Here is a 19,259-nt window from a genome sequence, read left to right as displayed (position 1 = left end):
CATATGAAAAAACATTCATCATCACTGGTCATTCGAGAGATGAAGATGAAAATAGCACTGAGATTCCACCTCACCCCAGAAAGAATGGCTGCTATCAAGAAATCAACCAATAACAAATGCTGGCGGGGCTGTGGGTAAAGAGGAACCCTGCTCCACTGCTGGTGGGAGTGCAGACTGGTGCAACCACTGTGGAAATCAGTATGGAGATACCTCAAAGAACTAAGACTAGAGGTCTCATTTGACCCAGCTATCCCCCTGCTGGATATCTTCCCCAAAGAATTAAAAGAATCATACCACAGCAATATATGCTCACCCGTGTTTACAGCAACACAATTTGTAATAGCTAAAACTTGGAAACAGCCCAAATGTCCATCAACTAGTTACTGGATAAAGACTTTTTTAAATAAAATAAAGTACTACTCAGCCATAAGTAATGAGAAAGTAGAGGCATTTATAACTAAATGGATGCATATCGAGGCAATACTCTTAAGTGAAATAAATAGGACACACTTATGTAAATACCGAATAGTTTCTCTGGTGTGAGAAACTGAAAGTGTAAATAAGAATTAAAATGTATAATACATAATGTGAAATAGGAAGATAAGGTCCAAAGGCAAGGGGAAGTGGAAGGGGTAGGGGATGGGAAAGGAATAAATATGAGAAAAGAAAAAAATGGAGGATCCTTTCTCTTAAAATAGATTATATATTGGTTCTAATTGGAGAAAGAATGCATTGCCCACTACATCAACTGTGTTCGGCTCCCTTCGCCCCAACAGTTAAACCAGGCAGTGCCTTTCTTCACACACTGCCTGTCCTGTGTCTCTAGGGCAGGAGTCACTTCAACCAGTGGATTCTTGTATTGAATAAATTCGATAAGTTTTTCATTTTTGTATTTCCTTACATATTATCTTATAAAATGTAACAAGAGTGTGACATTTTTCGACAGCTTGTATTTAAACAATGGGTCTGGTGAGTGGGTGACTTCCTGTCCCTTCCAGTTGGACCCCAAGCCTCTTCTCCCGATCCAGCTCTAGCGTTTCTGTGGAGATCTGAGTTCCAATTTCTGCCTGTCTCTCTGCATCCATCTCTGTCTGTCTGTCTCTGTCCCTGCCTCTCTCTCACGACAATGTATCAGTTCTCTAGATCTTCAAGTGTATTGATCGTCACCTTTTGTCTAGGATCTATTTACTTGTGGTGCCATAGCCCTTCAAAGCAACTGGTCTGATCACCGCCAGAGGCAAAAGTCTCCAATGCACGTTTGAGTATTGAAACTCAATCAGCGTTCACCAGTGATTCTGCTAAAACCTGCTGCTTGGAGTTGCTGGTGTACATAGTCAGAGGACACAGGCGTACTGAACAGTAAAATGGTACATTTTAATTGAACATGTAAGCATTATAACTTTGGAGGAGAGGATGAGCGCGTGAACATGATGAAGATGTGATGTGAACACGCACCAGCTTCCCAACCTGAATGCGCTGTGTGCTGCAGACATACCACAACAGTTCCAGGGGACTGAGTGAGGGCACTTGGTTACTAGACGCTTAACATGAAAACACTGCGTCTCAGAGTTTGGCACTGGGTCACACCTTAGGACCAAGGTCTAATGTCACATTACGATGTTTTCTCACAATTTCTAGAATTTAAAGGAATACAAATGTATGATTTCGTTAATGAGCAGCTCTATATGATTGATTACATGGCAAATATATACAAACATAATAATAGAGCAATTAAGCTTGAAATTGAAATTTTAATTGAGCAGCAAACATACTCCAACAAACAAACACAACCGCACTGTTGCTGTCCAGTTGTTTGGCTTGGTCTTTGTGGTCCGCTGTACCCCACACGAGCTCTGGGGCACCTCGCTCCCAGTTGCCGCAACCCTCTTCTCTAGAGGTCAGACGGCCCCGTCTTAGGTACAGGGAAGAAATGTGCTCATCCTCATTTTGAAACCAGAGAGGGCGTCTAGGTTGCTTTACACAAAAGCATCTCCTCCACTCCACTTGCCCATGTCTTAAAAATACAGAATCAGTGTTGAATTTATTAAATCTATGCTAATGCATCCCCAGGTGCCTCTCTCTTTCTCCTCCCCCCGCAGAATTATACATTACTTCAGCCTTGAGTTTGGCCTTGCTGTCATACACTGATTTTGATTGTTCGGGTTCTGGTTAAGGATATAGTATTATATCATGGCAAGTAACAGTAGGTCTCCCAGTTTAAGTAGTAATTTCCAGAGTAATGAAAGCCGGTTACATTATATTAACCCAAAACTTAAAGAATCATTTACATTAAATAAGGGATGTATAAGTGTGAAGATAGTTGTGTTTGTAGTATGTGTAGAGCATAAATATTCTTTTGAATATGGATTTAGTGAGTTTTTTAATAAAATATAATCAAGTAATGTGAAGTACAAAGATTCTTTAGTAGAACTAATCATTTCATGAATTTTAAAATTTGTAGCTCACCCTCTTAAATACAAACTTTTATCTTTATGACTAAATGTATACAGATGAAAATAAAAATTCAGAAACTTGTTACAAATTCATGTGTGATGCAATATATAGAACACTAAATTCAAAAAGCTTTGGTCAGTCCCTGGGTATTATCATTATTTAGTTTGTTAATCTGTGAGAACCAAGATTTTCAAAACACTATGTGCCATATATAACCCAATTTATCTTCCCATGAATTCCCTGTGGGTACCCAGTGCCCAGACAAATAATCAACTATAATTTTAAATTAGATATGGAAGACTCATATCATCCCTAAGTATTTTTGTGAGAGAATGCTCTACCTACAGATACCTACTCTTGTAGTCTCCATTTACAGAATAAGTTTCAAGTTGTATTATTTTGTGTGTATTGTTCTGCTTCCCGTAATAAGAATCCATGCCAGCATAGCATATTATTAGAAAAGGTTAACTCTATTAAGTTTCCATATAATAATTTTCACTTAAGTACAATTTATAGCAAGGAAATGGTTCATAATTCCTCAGATTATCCAAGAGTTTATCTTACTTGTGTTTCAAAAATTGATCCTTTCCAACTTAAAAATCTATTCTATCTTCAGACAATAAAATAAACATATTACTGAAAATATAATTTCTATATTGAAAATATTAATTCATTAAGGAATAAGAAAATTGATTTATTCACTATTGCTATAGCTTACTGTGTAACAAGACAAAAATGAAAATACATTTTTCCATTACTTAAAGATAATCCTAACTCAATTTATTTCTCTTTAATTATGAACAGGTTTGAAAGAACTTCCTAGAAGCACTATTCTGAGTTATTAAAACATAGTTAAGAAATACACATCCTAAAATTCTAAAGTATGAGCATGGCAGATGTTTAATAACTCTAATTTTTAAAGTGTATAGACAGTTCAAAACTTAGTTTTTCTCTCTTGTAGGCTTTGGATTGATCATATATCCATAAATGAATGGTTATACTTCTAATATCTTAATTGGGAATGTTTAGGGACATAAATGTACTGTGTTATACTGTAATTGGAGAGCGAATTAGTCAAGGAAATGATAGTCTTCTGCCAAAATTAATTCTGGCAAGCAACACTGGAATGAAATATTAAATCCCAAGCCATCGAAACAGCCCCTCAGAAAGAAGGGACTGATTATTCAGGATTGGCAGGGTCTCCTTGTGCTTAATTTGAGAACTAGCTTAAGGGCTGGTCAGAGCAATATTAGGGAAGACTTCCTCCTTCCAACATGTACCCAGAATTCAAAAATATAATGGTGATATCAGAAAGACTGTTGAAAATTAGAGCTCTAGAAGGCTAAGTCAAAAGGTGTTTTTGGAGGCTAACACTAAATAAGAGCCATAAACAATAGTAGAAATATTTCTTGAAAGACTTTAGAAAATTTCTCTCTAAGGAATATTTGTTCGCCCTATCTTCTCTTCTTTTTAATAATGTGTTTATTTTCTTTAGGGTTATTAATTCCTCATTGTAGGAATGGATTAATTTTTAGAGGTAACACTTTATTACAAAATGCATACGTAAGTTCATCTCAATTAACTCTTGCCCAGTAACATTTAACTTTGTCCTTGTAACCATAAAGTGCTTTTGCTTAAACAACTGTATTTGTTTTGTTATTAATTCACATGACCCTTGGAGTGATGACGTGTGCTAGAATATTCTGAATAGAGATATTAGATGTCATAAATGCTATTTCATGCCTTTGTAGAGTGAGACACTAGGAAATTATTACACTTTTCTATATGCTGTTTATGAAGGGGCTACTGCATGTTCAAACTCATAGTGGTAGTATTCTACTACAGCTGTTTTATTTCACAAATGAATAATTTTGGGGAGAGAGCAGTAGGTAATAAATAAATATTTCCAACAGGCGTATAGCTGGTAAAATGAATTTTCTGCAAAGAGATGCATTAGAAAAAAATGTAGAAGTGAGGAGCCCTGCCAACATCCAGTTTTGATCATTTAAAACACTTATTTATTCTGCAGTCATAGAATCTAAGTCAGAGGGTATGGTGTGTGTATGTCTGTGTGATCTCTCTAGCTTATATGCCATAATCTACAGCCTAATTCAGTGATACCACCCTTCCAAGACTGCTGAAAAGTTCAGTTTCCTCCTTGTTAGGTGATTCAGCACTCATTACATGAAAAAATACAGTTTTCCTGGTGGAGACCTTAAAGGTAACACGAAGTTGAGTAACAGCATGTTTGGTCATGGGAGTTTTTCATTTACATGAGTAGAGTTTAGTGTACCTAAATATTAATGTGACATTCTGGCACAAAGGAAGCAATTTTCTAAATTTTATTACACTGCAAGGAAAAATCAGAATATAAGAACATTTGATAGTAAATAATCATGAGACTAAATTAATTTTAACTTAACAATAAATTCTGCCTGCATATAACCTTGGCTATTGATGATCCATGTTGCAATGCATTTTACTTTGTACCTCCAATTCTCTGTCTGTATTTGGTCTTGTAAAAATATTTTCTCCAATAATCTCCTTCTATTTTTCCTTTGTACTAAAATGGGAAAAAAACAAACTAATTTAAAAAGTGAAAATTTAGATTAAGTACTGGCCAGTGATTTTTCTTCCCATAAAGAAAATTGGATGCCTGTATTTGATTTTAAAATATTTTACAACCAAAATTTCAGTTTAAAAATGTTCAACATATATTCGGCTGATTTAAAAAATAATATTCAATCAATGTGTTTGGAATTTAATTCAACATTTAAGCTTAAGTATGGAGAAGTTATAAAACATACAAATCACAGTTGCTTAATCTAGAAGAGTTCAGGGATGGATATCAATTTAGCCATCATTGAAAGGACAAAGCAATGGCTGCCTATAACTAACTGACATTAGCAAGTGCATTGTCTGAGGTACTGAAGGTGTTGGCACACAACAGAAGTAGGCTGGTACAGAAATGGTGTAAACTGGTCAGGACCCAGTAGAAAGCAGTATTATATAGAGAAAATAGCACCTAGGTAAAAATTTTGAACTCTGGATTTAACATGTCTTTGAGTTCTGCTTCTACCACCCAATAAATGTCTAAGCTTTAATTTTTTTCTTAGTGTATTTCACTGTCTATTATAAAATAGTAGCTTTTTGAAGGGTTATTGTGCAGGGTACATATGAGTGTAAGCAAATTAGAGTCTCACACACAGTAGGCATTCAATAAATGTTAGTGAGAGTTGTTTTTACTATTTCTAAAGCAGCTATGAAAAAAAAGCCAGATCTATCTTTCCCATCCTTTCGCTGTATTTGGAGGGAGAGAAGAAAAATAAAGAGAATTCCTTCTCAGGGTCAAGATTTTAATTTAAAGGAGAGCAAAGGACTTGGAGTTTGCCTTGCATTGTCTGTCAAGAAAGGGACCATTTAAAGGGGGGAGCTCTGGGATGTCCAGGAAGTACTACTAAGGAAAAGGACAAGGGCTGAGCTGAGCTAGACTCTTCTGTGTCATTTAAGATTCCATTCTGAACAATTGGGGTCTTCCTTGAGGGGTTGTACACTGTGAGAACAACTCCGAAACTGGGCCTGTGTTCTTTAGGAACCACAGCTACATGAGTGTGTGGTCAGGAAACAATTCTGCTACAGCCTGGATCAGTGAGAAACAGAAAGTTCTCAGAAACTCAGAAACAAGCTATCCTCATGCTTTGGTAGTGAAAGGCACCAGTGAAATGATTCCTTTCATAGATTAGCAGATAAGAGAGGGAACAGAGATGATGGGAAGAAATGGATTAGTTTGTATCCTAGGTTACAGGATCAACCTTAGAATTAAAACATTCCCAGAGACAATTCATCTTTCAGTCTAATTACTGAAACCATCCATTTGTGTGAAATGTCAGTTGCATGCTCCACTAAATTGTGAGTTTTTCCAGAACAAAATCAGGCTAAATTTACAGGCAAAAAAAAAAATTATGAGATCAATAAAAGAAAATGTTCCTAACAAGTAAATCTGCCCAACAGTAAGATATGTTTCTTTTAGATATACTTATTTGCATGATAATTTTTTTTTCTGTAATAAAGGGAAGTTATTAATGTAGATGACATTGAGTTTTCAATCTTATTTTAAGTTTAATAATCTCATAAATTGCATGAGTACCTGACATAGTGGTATTACATAGGAAATAGACATCTGTTAAATGAAAAATAATTTCTCATTTAAAATTAGAAAAAATTGTGAAATTTATGACAACTCTAAACAAGAAAAAATTTTTGATGAAGCATTAACAAATATTCTTAAAATGTAAAATAATCAAGATGACTTGGGTGCTTGAGTATTAAGTATACTAGAGCAATACTGTGAAGGGAAAATCATAAAGCTTTAAAAAGTAATTGATTAAAATATGGCAAGATGTTTGGGACACGTTTTAAAGAGATAACACTTTTATGTAGAACGTGAACGATGAACCTCCTATGTGTCATCCACCGCATTTGGAAACTCGGATTTATTCCACGGTCAAAGGCCCTTTTATTCAACTCAACTGTTCAGACACAGACTCTCCACAGGGACAGCTCAGCTATTTAATTGTAGGAGGTAAGAGGTATGATTTCAAATACATCATTTCTTTACTATTTTACAAGACATTCATGCGGAATTTTTATAACTGTTAGAAACATATCATGAAATATGTTTTTTTCAGAAACACCTTACTATAATAAAACAATGCTAATGTAGCTTTATTTCTGTCTCCTTACCTCATCATTCTCAGGAAATACAAATAATCAGTTCACACTTTGGAGACTGGGTGTTGATCCTCCTTCTCTGGCCACCGGGCAGCATTTCCAGTATGATGGATTTCAGGGAATTCAAGACCCTGTGACTTTCCAGTTACTCGTGCAAGTCACTGATGAATTAGGTGGGAATACAGCTCGTCAGCTGTCAGCCACTTCTACCATCATCGTGCATGTGGTTCCCTGGATCACATCACGGCCAGCTTCGTCCACAAAGGCAGCTTCAACGACAGTGAGTACTTAGTGATTTACTGTGATTCTGCAGTAGTAGGAATCAGTCATAAGCACACAAAGCACTTGGGAACCCGCATTTTGGAAATGAAATATATTCATGAGAGAGTTACTTTAACACAGACAAATTTTCATCATCAAAATAAGGATAAGTTATTGTGGTTATTAGTCATTAATTTTGAGTTGAGGTAAATATGTCAATATTAATTTTGTAGCCCATTTTGCCATTTATTTCAACAAAATTCTTGGTAATTCTGTTGATTCTTATCATTGTATAATTTATCTATGTAAAGTAATGCAAAGATTTTATTATGGGCATAGCACTATATTAGGATTATAAAAATATTTGACACCATGCTTTCTTCAGAAGCATACAATCTCACTAGAGGACAAGATAGATACTTTGAGTCAGTCAGTTCAAGCTGCTATAACAATACCATAGTCTGAGTGGCTGACGTAATCACAATAAACATCTACTGCACTCAGCCCAGGAGCTGCGAAGACAAGATTAATGCAGTAATCGATGCAGTGTCTGGTGAGGATCAGTTTCCAAGTGTGAAGATATCCGTCATCTCAGTGTGTCCTCACATGACAGGAGCGCTGCAGAGCTGGAGGCTTCCCCCGCATCTCTGTGGAAAGACGCCAATCCCTTCCACAGGGATTTGCATTCATGGCATAATTGCCTCTCTCAGACCCACCGCTCAATAATGTTGGATTGGGGTTAGGATTTGCACATGTGTTGATGGAACCCAAACATTCATTCCCTAACACATCCAGGATAATTTAACTAAATGCTACCCAGTACCAAATGGTAGCACAATCATTACTTAAGTTTGAGATTGAAAATAAGGTAAGTTTACTTGGGAAACCATAACTTCTCCAAAACTAGAAGAGGAAAGAAATGATGTAGTTTTGAAATAATTGATACTCACTTTGTTCATGTAAAGAGGAGAAACTCTAGAGAACAGGCAGAGAGTTAGCCTGGAAAAATTGTAATGCACCTTGGATTAGTGTCAGGAAGAAGAGGGCTTGGGATGTAGCTCAGTGGGAGAGAAAAAGAAAGTTCAGGGTAGACATGAAAAATATTTGAAAACGGGTTCCTTGAATGTAAGCCTGAGCAGTTTAGATGCCAGTGCAGACACAAAGTTACCACCTTTATACAGCAGCGAAGACAAGCCCACCGTGCTTGGAAAACTTCACCAATATGCAAAGAAGTCAATGATGGCGTGGAACTGCTTTGTGCATTGTGCAGTTAAAGCAGCCATTTCGGTGCTCATTTCCATTTCCTTACTGACACTCCTAGGATGTTCCCTATACAACTAAGCTGATCTAATGATATATACTTAAATTAAAGTAGCCATTTGTTCATAAAGTTATAGAAAATTCCTCCCACTGGTTGACTTCATAGTCAAGAAATTTTGTGTCAACTACATAAAGTATGAACTTAAATATACTTGATGCAAAGAAAATATATTAGATTAAAGTAGTATAGAACTGGATTGTGCCTAAGAGACACAAATTATAATTCTTTATCTGGTAAATTCATAGGATCCTAGATCCTCACTACTTATTTCTAACAATTTCTGAACCCAGTGGATATAACCCATTATTAAATATAGCCAGGTACACGATAAGATAATATACTAAAGAAACAAAAGAACCCTAAAAAGCACATACAAAACTACAGCAACTGTAGCTAACATATTATCAAACATGAACTGTAATATAATTGTGCTTATTAAGTTCAAGAGATATAAATCATGTTGGAAATTTTCTTAGAGTACTGGAGACTATAAAAGTAGCCTATGATAATTGAAGACATGTCAAATATATCTAGGATTTGAAGACACAATAACCAAAGTGACAACTTCATACATAGGTGTAATGGCTGTTTACAAATATTTGAGGAAATAATTACAAACTGAAGATGGGTTAGAAGATTCTATTCAGAATGAGGTCTAGAAAGATGAAAGGTATGAAAGCAATAAGAGGGGGAAACACAAAAATTAAAATGAGAAATTTTAGTTTATTTTAATTTGAGAGAAAGAAGACAGGGTCATTGCCTATTTTTCAAAACCAATGAAAGATAACCTGTAAACTGAGGGAGTTCCTCAACTCTGAGGAAAAAAAGTGAAAAGAATTTTAAATTTAAACACATAGTAGAGCTACTTAAAATCCAAATATAACAAGAAAATTAAAATCTGTTAAAAAATCATTTAAAATGCATAGAGAGAGAGAGAGAGAGAGAGAGAGAGAGAGAGAGAGAGCAGACTTTACAATGGAAATGATGAAATCCAGAAAAATGGAAACGTTTAAGTTGCTATAAGAAAGTAAGTGCCAACCTAAAATGTTCTGCAGAGCAAAAATCTATGTAAGAATATTCTGTTTTGGCTGTATCTAACAATTTTTCATGTAGTATTTTCATTCATTCATTTCAAAATATTCCCTAGTTTCTTAACTTCACAAGGCATGGGGAATTTTTCCTATTTGATTAGACTTCTAATTATTTATGATCAGAGATAACACCCTGTGGACTTCAATCCACTGATACCTATTCAGACCTGCTTTATAGCTTACTATATATTCAAATGTTGTAAATGTTCATGTGCCACTATTTGGCTTTTCAAAAGTGTCGATAAAGCCATGACAAATGAAAGATTTGAGAAATTGTATTGGACAGTTGATATTGATATAGATGAAGGAGTAACAATTCTCTGTCTCCATCAAGTCCACATGAGTTGTAGACTAAAGAGGCAGAAATAAACAAAATAACTAAACTTTAGAAAGAATGTTAAGAGTACTTATTAATTTTGGGATCATACTTTTGGTATCAGGAAAGCTTTCTTAAATGAAATGACCAAAAACAAAAACAAAGAACCAAAAGCTAGATACATGGGAAATTTTTGAGAAATCTCAGTACGCTAGAGTGAAGAACATCTCATTTAAGAGATGGAAGGGTTACTTTTGCTTCAGAAAAATCTGACATGGGAAGAGCAAGTAAAAGTAAAATGTAAGCAAAACTAGACATACTGACAAATCCTTATGACTGTGTGATTCTGTCTACAAAGTTATTTTATTTTTTATATCATAGTTTATGTGTTCAAGATCACCTTTCAAAATTAATCTGAGAAGGCTTATATTCTTTGTTCAACTATTAGAGTTTAATATAGTAAATCAATCCTTGAATATCCTTCATATTATATTCTCACTACTCATTAAAACTGTAACTACCATAGAGCTTTCAATCATAAATTTTATATGTTTAAATGTTATAATTCATGATTTTAAGTATGAGAATTCTTCTGGTCAGCTGTACATTAATCCTTGGTCCCTCCTCACCCACAAGTGTGATCATGAAACTTTCTTACAAATTCCACACGTTTTCAAATCACGTCATAAGGCAGGTAGGTATTGCCTAGGATACATTTATATTGATTGTGGTGCGAGTTGCCATAGTAGCATTCCAAAGAGTTAAATTGTATTGTTTTTCATTTCTGGCTCAACATGAATCTCACCTCCCTATTCTTAGTTTTCTCTGCTGAATTTTACTCCTCTGGGAGAGATTACTTTAGCCTATACTGCTGTGGAAAAAAAAATCTCTTAACTTATGTTAACGCATAGATTTCCACCATCCAAATTCCTGATTAAGAAAGCAAAATATAGCAAGGCAGAGAGGGCTTGTAATAAAACATAATAGACAAAATAAATTCTGCAGCAAGATGTGAAGGGAGTTTTAAATTTGTAGTTGAGCTAAGTGATACTGTAATCATACACTTCCACTGGCAAAGTACGTTAAGGTTGGTAAAAGAGGCAGACTAGTTAATGCTGTCTGGAAATGATTACCAACCTATGACTTATGAATTTATTCTCAAAAAAAAATGCTGTGCTCCATACGTCATGTATGCTTTAATATTTGTTTGTGTGCTTATATAATATTTACCTCTTCTCAGGGAGATACATGTGCTTCTCTTTGCAAAAAGTATTACAACATCAAAAGCAACATTAGGGATTCTATTGTTTTATTTGTCGGTTGAGCAACAAGGAAAAATGATACCTAAATAGGTATTTACCGTACAGGCATACTTTACTGCAGGTTGATCAAAAAAGACAATCAATGTTTAAATTTTAAAATATTTATTATAGTGAAAGACACATCGCCGTTAATTCTCCTCAAATATTCCCTCTTTCTTAGACCCTGTACTGAGCCTTCGTGATCAGGCTTACTCCATCATTCTTGCCACTTTCTGGGCAGTTCTGGAAGCTCACTTTTGTGTCTTTAGTTGCTCTGCCATGGTTATCTTGATCTATTTAAAATGCTTCCCTTTCATGGTCATTTTGACTTCAGGGAAGAGCCAGAAGTGACATGGTTTGGATCCCATGAAGAAAGTAGTCAAGGACACACTGTCATGTTCTTACGAGCCTGCCTTCCCTTGAATGGCACTTGGCAGCAGCATTCACAATATTTTTTATCACATGTCATAAAGACACAAAAGAGGACTTCGGAACTGCTTCAGAAAGTGGAAAGAATAATGGGATAAGTGTGTTTGAAGTTCAAGGGGAGTGGAAGTTTTCTGAGGGGGATTCATGGCAACGTGTCTTTTGCTGTAATACTTTTATTTAAATATTCATTGCATATTTTGATCACCCTTTGTAACTTCTACTTTCTTGAGAGTAACCAGGCACACAAACAGACCTACATATTTTAAGATAATTTTTAATAGGTGGCATTTCTCAAAGTTTTTTGAATACATCACTGATTGGTGTTATTTATGTTTGTTATAAAATTATCTTGTAATGATCATCCATGTCTCCATCCATCTGTTTACTAACTATATGGCCAAACCTTGGGATAGCTATTGGCTTGAAAAGTTTAATGAGTTACAGAAAAGCTTTTCAGCTATCAATAATAGAATATCTAAGTGGAAGCCACTTAAATAATCAGGACACATGCTCAGAAAAGTGGGGAACTTGGTGGAAAGGTAAGGCATGTATTTTAATATGTCTGTACACCAATCTAGGAATATGGACTTTATTTTCCAATCAGAGGGAAGCTAAAGAGAAAGTATAAGGCCAGGATAACAGATGTTTCTAAATGATTTTTGAGTGAGGATGTAAGGAATATAAAGGGAATTGGTAGATAGAAGAAGTATCCACAAGAACAGCTGAGAGTTCCTTTTTAAAATCCAGATAAGAAAGATAGGCTCTGTAATGAGGCCTTCATGTAGAAATGAATTGCTACATCTGAAATATATATGAGCTATAGAATTGACCATCATTTTTATTTAAAGTTTATGTATTATACTATGTTGATTTATACTATATCATGGGAAAGTGAATTTCTCTAAGGATTTAGTCATCGTTATTATAGACTGTATCTTTTATATTTTTATTACAGGGCAGATATTTTTTATTTAGAATGTTGAATTAGATATGAAAACTTAAAAACATTTCTGAGCGGTTAAAGTATACTGCCAGAATTTTATCTGCTTCTAAAATATAACTATAAAAGCATATTACGAAAATAGAACATTCTGAAAGCCAGATTGCTAACAATATGTGCCTGTAAGTTTTAGAGAAACAACGACCTGATGATAAAAAGTCCAAAGTAATTAAAATTATTTCAGTTACATTATAAATATAACAGACATCTTCAGCATTAAATTCACTATTAAGTGCAGATTTTCAACCAAGAAACTTCATGTAGTTTCTTTTTAAAAATGGAGAATATCCTGTAAATTATATTTTACTGAAGGCATCACACAAAGACCTCTGCATGTTTTACAATGCCAAGTATGGTGTGTGGTAAGTCAAAGACCAATGCCATACATTGCAAGAAAGGTATGTGATAGCTCTTAATTGGGAGAGGTGGGGTTCCTGAATCGATGCTGAGACTGATGAAAGCTATAGCTCCTTTCTCCAGATCAATGCACACACACACACACACTGTGTGTGTGTATAATTTTATATTCCATTTTAGAGGCTTGTAAAAGCCATCCATGCAGCTCTGATTATGCAACTCTAGTTTAAAACATGGTTTTATCACTGTATTTGAGTTTGTAAAAAAATGTTTCCATGAGCAATGTATATTCCCATTAGTATAAAGTAAACAGAACAAGATAAGCCACTGACACATAGCTATAGAGAAATTCCTCAAATACATTGACACATGCCCTGCTCTTATAGACATGAGGAAAAGTGAAATGGTACCTAGGGCTTAAGAAAGAAAATAGGAAGAAATCATTTTATTTCAAGTATAGAACAACTTAGTTAAGTAAGCTAAAAATAATTGCACCCAAAGTTAAGCAAATCTGAATAAACAGTACCACTGCGAATCCTTTCCTGATTAACCTTAGTTTCTGAACTCATACCTGCTTATTCAGAGGTCCATCTCGGGGCGAGCAGAGAAGAGTGAAACTAAGCCATCTTTCATGAAATGAATAAATTCTTCCAATTCAAGTCCAGATTGTCTAAAGAGACAATGAGGTAACTGGCTAGACACTGTTTCCTGAAAAAATAATCCCCAAGGAATTATGAATCAAAATTCCTAAAAGTAACTGTGTGCAGCAGATTTAAGCCATAATAAAGAGTCCAGAACTAATGTGCATTGTAGCAATGTGGAAGATGGTAGAGACTTTAAATCACCCCAGTTTATAATGATGGCTTTCACTCTGATTTCAGCATAAAGAGTTGAAAGGAGAGTCTATAAGTAACTTCAACCAATCTTTTCACTAGTGCAATCTGAGACCACATCCATATTTCATAATGCATATTGGGATAATGAAGAGTTTTACCCTATCAGTGAGGAAGTAGGAAACCTGCTAGTTGCAGAGAGAGAGAGAGAGAGAGAGAGACAGAGACAGAGAGAGAGAGGGAGAGAATTGCAATTTTTCAGTTTCTTTTCCTTAAAATGAACAGTAAAGTAAAATCCTAAGAATAGCGAGGTTGCTCTGTGATGCTGAGGACTGATATCTTTGTGACCTCATATGTTTTCCCCACTACCCTGCTCATCCAACTGTAAGGCTGCCTTTGAGCTCTCAGAGACCAATTGGATACCTCATAAGATAATTTGGAAACAAATATTCCTGGAATCTTGATCTCAGCTGATAATTTGGAGCAATGCTATGCTGAAGCTGGCTCACTCCAGCTAATGGAACCATATTGTTAAATATTCAGAAATTTTACATTCAGGATGTCAAATCTTTGGCAGATTAAAATATGCATGGTGGACATATTTATACTATAGGAACTGACAAATACCACATTGCAGGCTTTTTTGGGGGGTGTCTTTGAAGAACTGATTTCCTGGCACACTACTGGACCTGTCCATCTTGGTCTTATTTTTAGTAGGTCAGGAAGGTAGAAGACATTTAAAAGTGAGTAGGATTAGCAAATGCTTATATACAATAAGCAAATATTAAACCACCAGAAGAGGAAGTAGCATGTATTTTATACTCCTACCCTTCATTTCAAAAAATAATCCAACATCATGGTCATTTTTAATGCTGGGAAGACCTCCCTGGCACTTTCTGTTAATCTGAGCCTAATACTTACTTTTCTTAAAACTACAGCAGAGATTGGAGAAATACATTTGGTGTGAGCTGACCTGAATGGCTGTTTTGTCTTGTCTGCCGAGGAGTGGAGGTCGTGGTGGTATTTTGGGGATCACTCAATGTCTAACTCTTTTATCGTTTTTGGTACTGGGGATGGAACTCGGGTCCTTGCACTTGCAGGGCAGGCGGTGGAACCACTGAGCTAAATCCCTGGCCCTCAATATCTAACTCTTGCCCTAATTTCTTTTGCTGTCTTTTTCCTTGTGTGAAGACTGAAACAGCAACATAGAAATAATGACAATAGTGGTCACAAATTGATTGTCTTATGAATGCTATAAACCCACATAAGGTATTTTTCTAGTTAGTAGCAACCTTATTAACTAGGTACCATTGTGCTAAATAGAGATTGATTTGACTAAATTAAGCAACAGCTCAGATCTATTTCCAGAGGCTATGTTGTTCTGCGATTTCACTCCCTCTGTATTTTCTAAACATGACTACCAGTAATTCTTGTAATTCTTTTAAGAAAAATATATTTCTCAGTCTCCCAGCATTGATTTACATTATTTTTAGGAGGGACTAAAAGAAAACCTAGTAAGTTATAACATCTTAAATGTAGTAGCAGAATTAGAACAAATCTATAGCCATTATCGCAAGTTATTTCTACAAAAATTGGTAAGAAGATGGCTGCAATGTGTCGCTGATCCTAATGAGTACGTTTAGGGTTGGTCGGAAGGTGGAGAGTGCAGGAAGGAGAATAACAAAGCCCTGCAAGGCCGTTTTTATTGACTCTATCAGATGCAGGACAGATGTGAGGAACTGCAATGTGTGTTCCTCCATGAGGAACAGTTAACGCACTCAGGGACCTCGGAGGGGGTGGGAATCTTTTTTGCGTATCTTCCCTAATTCTGCTGTTCAACCTTTATCGACAAACCATCTAAGTTCTTCTGTCACTGTAGACATGGGAACTAACCAGCTAGGTCACCCTTCTTTCATTAGCTGTGGGTCGGGAGTACAGCCTCTTGGTGGCCCCCAGACATTTCACTTTCTGCAATGCTGAGAACTGACGTGGTAAGCAACTATGTAAGGATTCACACCTAAGGGTATTGTGACATATTTAGCCACTGTATAAAAAATAAAGTCCATGAGTAAGTATGAGAATCACATTTTACATTCACTCATTTTTTGTGATCTTTAGTTCATCCAACTCCCAGTAGGAAATAGATACACAATAGCTAAGAAGCGTTATGGAAGGGGCTACTGGAAAAAATATGGGCAACAAGATATCAAGATAAGGAAAATATGGGCAACATTAATGGAAATCAGCAAGACATGTATTTGCCTGTCATTTCATAAGGAATTTGCATGCTGGGTAATTGGTCTATAATTCACTTTTCTGATTCTACTTGATTATGCTATTTTCTGAAAAGTAAGCAAGTAAGTTTTCCTGAGCAACTCAACAGAACAGCTAGAGTTTCTTTTTAGGGAAAGTAGACTCCTACCTAAGAGAAAAGAGAAGATTATTTACACTTGTCTCTTGTTTGATGGCTTTACGTGCTTTGGAAATCATGTCCTTATAAATAAATCACCCTCCTCTCCCAGTCAACAAATGAGGTTGTTCTTGGTCACATATACTGAAATTCCTACATAAAAGTCCTAAAGCTGTGGGATCATCTCCAGCTTAAAATATTTATAAATCTCTGCTATATATGGTTTCCACATGTAAGAAGAACATCGAATCAAAATTTAGTGACACCAAAAATATCTAGACAAGAAGAAAAGTATAGAGCAATGCTTACTCCATGTTGTGAATTCTGAATTTTTATCATATAATTTGTTACATATTTGTACTTTTCAGTAGATTGATATTAAATTTAACACTATGTAATTTTAAGATAGAATTGTTTGGAAATGTGTTGTTAGTATGTAGTTGATTTATTTTAAGAAGTTATTTGTAAACTAGAAGCTAACATTGAACTTAACATCTTATGAAATACTAAGGTAGTCTCATGGTCTTCAAGGGTAATGATGCGGATAATCAAAGTGAGAAAAATTACAGATCAAAGAAACTTCAGAAATTGTTTTGTTTTATATTAGTTTGTTTGCTTTATTATGTCTTTCATTCTGGAATGGTGACAGTTTGGCAATTAATTACTTTAAAATTTTTGTTCCTTTATTCTCAATAACATACATTTACTGCAGTGGCACCTAGGACGTGAGTACTCATAGAGGCTCTCAGGATAATAAAGCAGAGGAAAAAGCAGCGAACTTAAAAAATATAATGCTCTGAAAACTATTTCAAGATGAATTTCTAAAATGCTCATCCTATTCACTCATTCATAATATGATCATATGATCAGGCCTGCTAATTAATGGGAAGTAAGAGTCTCAAAAGGAAGTTGAAAATGAAGGCAATGGTAATCATCTGACTTCACACAGGCTCTGTGGAGAGTTCTTACATCATAAGCAATCTCAGGACCCAAGCAGCACAGCAGGAAGAGGGCAGTGTGGCTCATCCTGGAGAAGTCCTGTGGGCCACAGTGGAGGTGACCTGAGACCCAGCCCTCCTGCTCTGTCGCTGCACACCTGGACCAGGTCATTTCCCACAGATGAGCCTCGGTTTCCAATCTGCCTGAGGAGATTATTTACAGCTATTTCATAAGTCCCTCGGTGCAGTGCCCAGCACATGGGAGCAAATAATACTTAATAGCATAGCTTAGTTATTTCATCAATGTTTACTAATTGATTGACAGCACAGAAATAGGTCGAAAACATTCATCATGAGTGTTTGGTGAAATGGCTAAGTTCTCCTTTATAGTTCCCACCAAAGACAAAAAAAGTTATAGTGTTTTCTCCAAGATACTAATATTTTCTACAATTTATTTTATAGTGATTTTCTCAGCAGATGTGCAAAACCAGCATATCTAAGTTAGTGTCTTACTACTAAAAAGTAACATTCTTCTATAGAAGTCTGATCTATATTTAACTTGAAATATAGATATATATTTCTGAATATAAACTTGAATAACAGTCTTATATTGACAACCATTAAAAAATATTTCTCTTCAAAGAGAGTTAAGTGGAACAACTTGAGTACACATTGCAGGAATATGAAGTGTGCTCTCCTGGATCGTAGCTTCGGACAGCTGTTGTGACTGATACCCACTCACGAAAGGCTTATTGACAGGGAAGATTGTTATTATTGTTTTTCGTGTAAAATATAACAAGCTAAGTAATTAAGGTTATGAATCAAACCAAATTAACTGCACTCAGCTGTAAGAAGCTTAGTGCCCAAATAACAGATGGGAAATTCTTGTTTCACTGGTGATTTACCTAAGGGGAGATAAATGTCACTGACATACACAGCCCAGTGTCTGTCAGTCCTGGGCATTGATTTCCCTGCCCCTGGTGCTTTATGCTGTCTGCTTAGGCAACCCTGTGAGCAGTAGGAAAAAATTTCAACAGACATTTAAAAATGAATTTACAAATTTTTTATGTTGCACTCTCCTATACCCAAGGCCTACAATGACTTACAGACAGTTTAGGGTATAAGGATTCAAGCAAATTATAATAGTTGTTTTTAGGAGAAAATCATTCAACTTGATATTTGAACAATTTTTCCTGCCTACTCATGAAATTTATACTTGTAAATCTATTTATACATTAAATTTTCACATTAAATGAATCCATCACATGATTTAACCAGATTCAAAGTTTTAAATATTGTTGTCCTTGTTACACAGGAGAAAACTGATGTACCGGGGGTTGAAATAATTTTTGCAAGGTCACAAACTCAGGAACTGGCTGATCCAGGAAAACTGAAAGAGACAGAGAAATGCTTGACGTTTGACGACTCCTCCGAGCAGGAGGGCAGTGTGCTGGGAAGGGAGAGTGAAGAATAAAGAGGTTGAATCGTGCACAGATGTGTAAGCCACAATACATAGAGATTCATTTCCAATAAAGCAAATCGCAAGCTATTTTGACAAGTACCGTAGAGGAAGGAAGAGTATAGCAGGGAAAGCCAGGCAATGCAGCACGTTCTGGCTTGAAGAGCAAGAAACTCCAGAAAGAGAAATTTGAATCTTATGTAGGCTTTTAATTTGCAGAGCGAAGCCAAGGCATTTATCAGTGGTGCAAACTGAGGAACATGGATGTGAGAAAACATGATTGATTTGTAAAAGAAGAGCAACCAAATGTGTGCAAAGCCAGTGTGTGCAGTTAGCCAGAGGCAGAGCGCAAAGGCAG

The 19,259-nt window shown here is 35.7% G+C and overlaps 1 protein-coding gene across 1 annotated transcript in view; it reads left to right on the top strand.

Annotated features, from left to right (window-relative positions):
- The window catches only part of LOC101715516 (cadherin-related family member 3), a 98,255-nt gene that overhangs the window by 63,884 nt on the left and 15,112 nt on the right, over positions 1-19,259 (top strand). Inside the window, exons 18-19 of the mRNA XM_087206748.1 lie at positions 6,895-7,036; positions 7,212-7,465. Coding sequence (XP_087062874.1) covers positions 6,895-7,036; positions 7,212-7,465 — 396 coding nt within the window. The remainder of the gene's footprint in view (positions 1-6,894; positions 7,037-7,211; positions 7,466-19,259) is intronic.

Source organism: Heterocephalus glaber, unplaced genomic scaffold (genome assembly GCF_053883595.1).
Source record: "Heterocephalus glaber isolate CG9 unplaced genomic scaffold, H.glaber_assembly_v1.0 deba00000678, whole genome shotgun sequence".
Classification (NCBI taxonomy): domain Eukaryota; kingdom Metazoa; phylum Chordata; class Mammalia; order Rodentia; family Bathyergidae; genus Heterocephalus; species Heterocephalus glaber.
The sequence above is the reverse complement of the archived record's forward strand: the minus strand, read 5'-3'. Positions and strand labels throughout refer to the sequence as shown.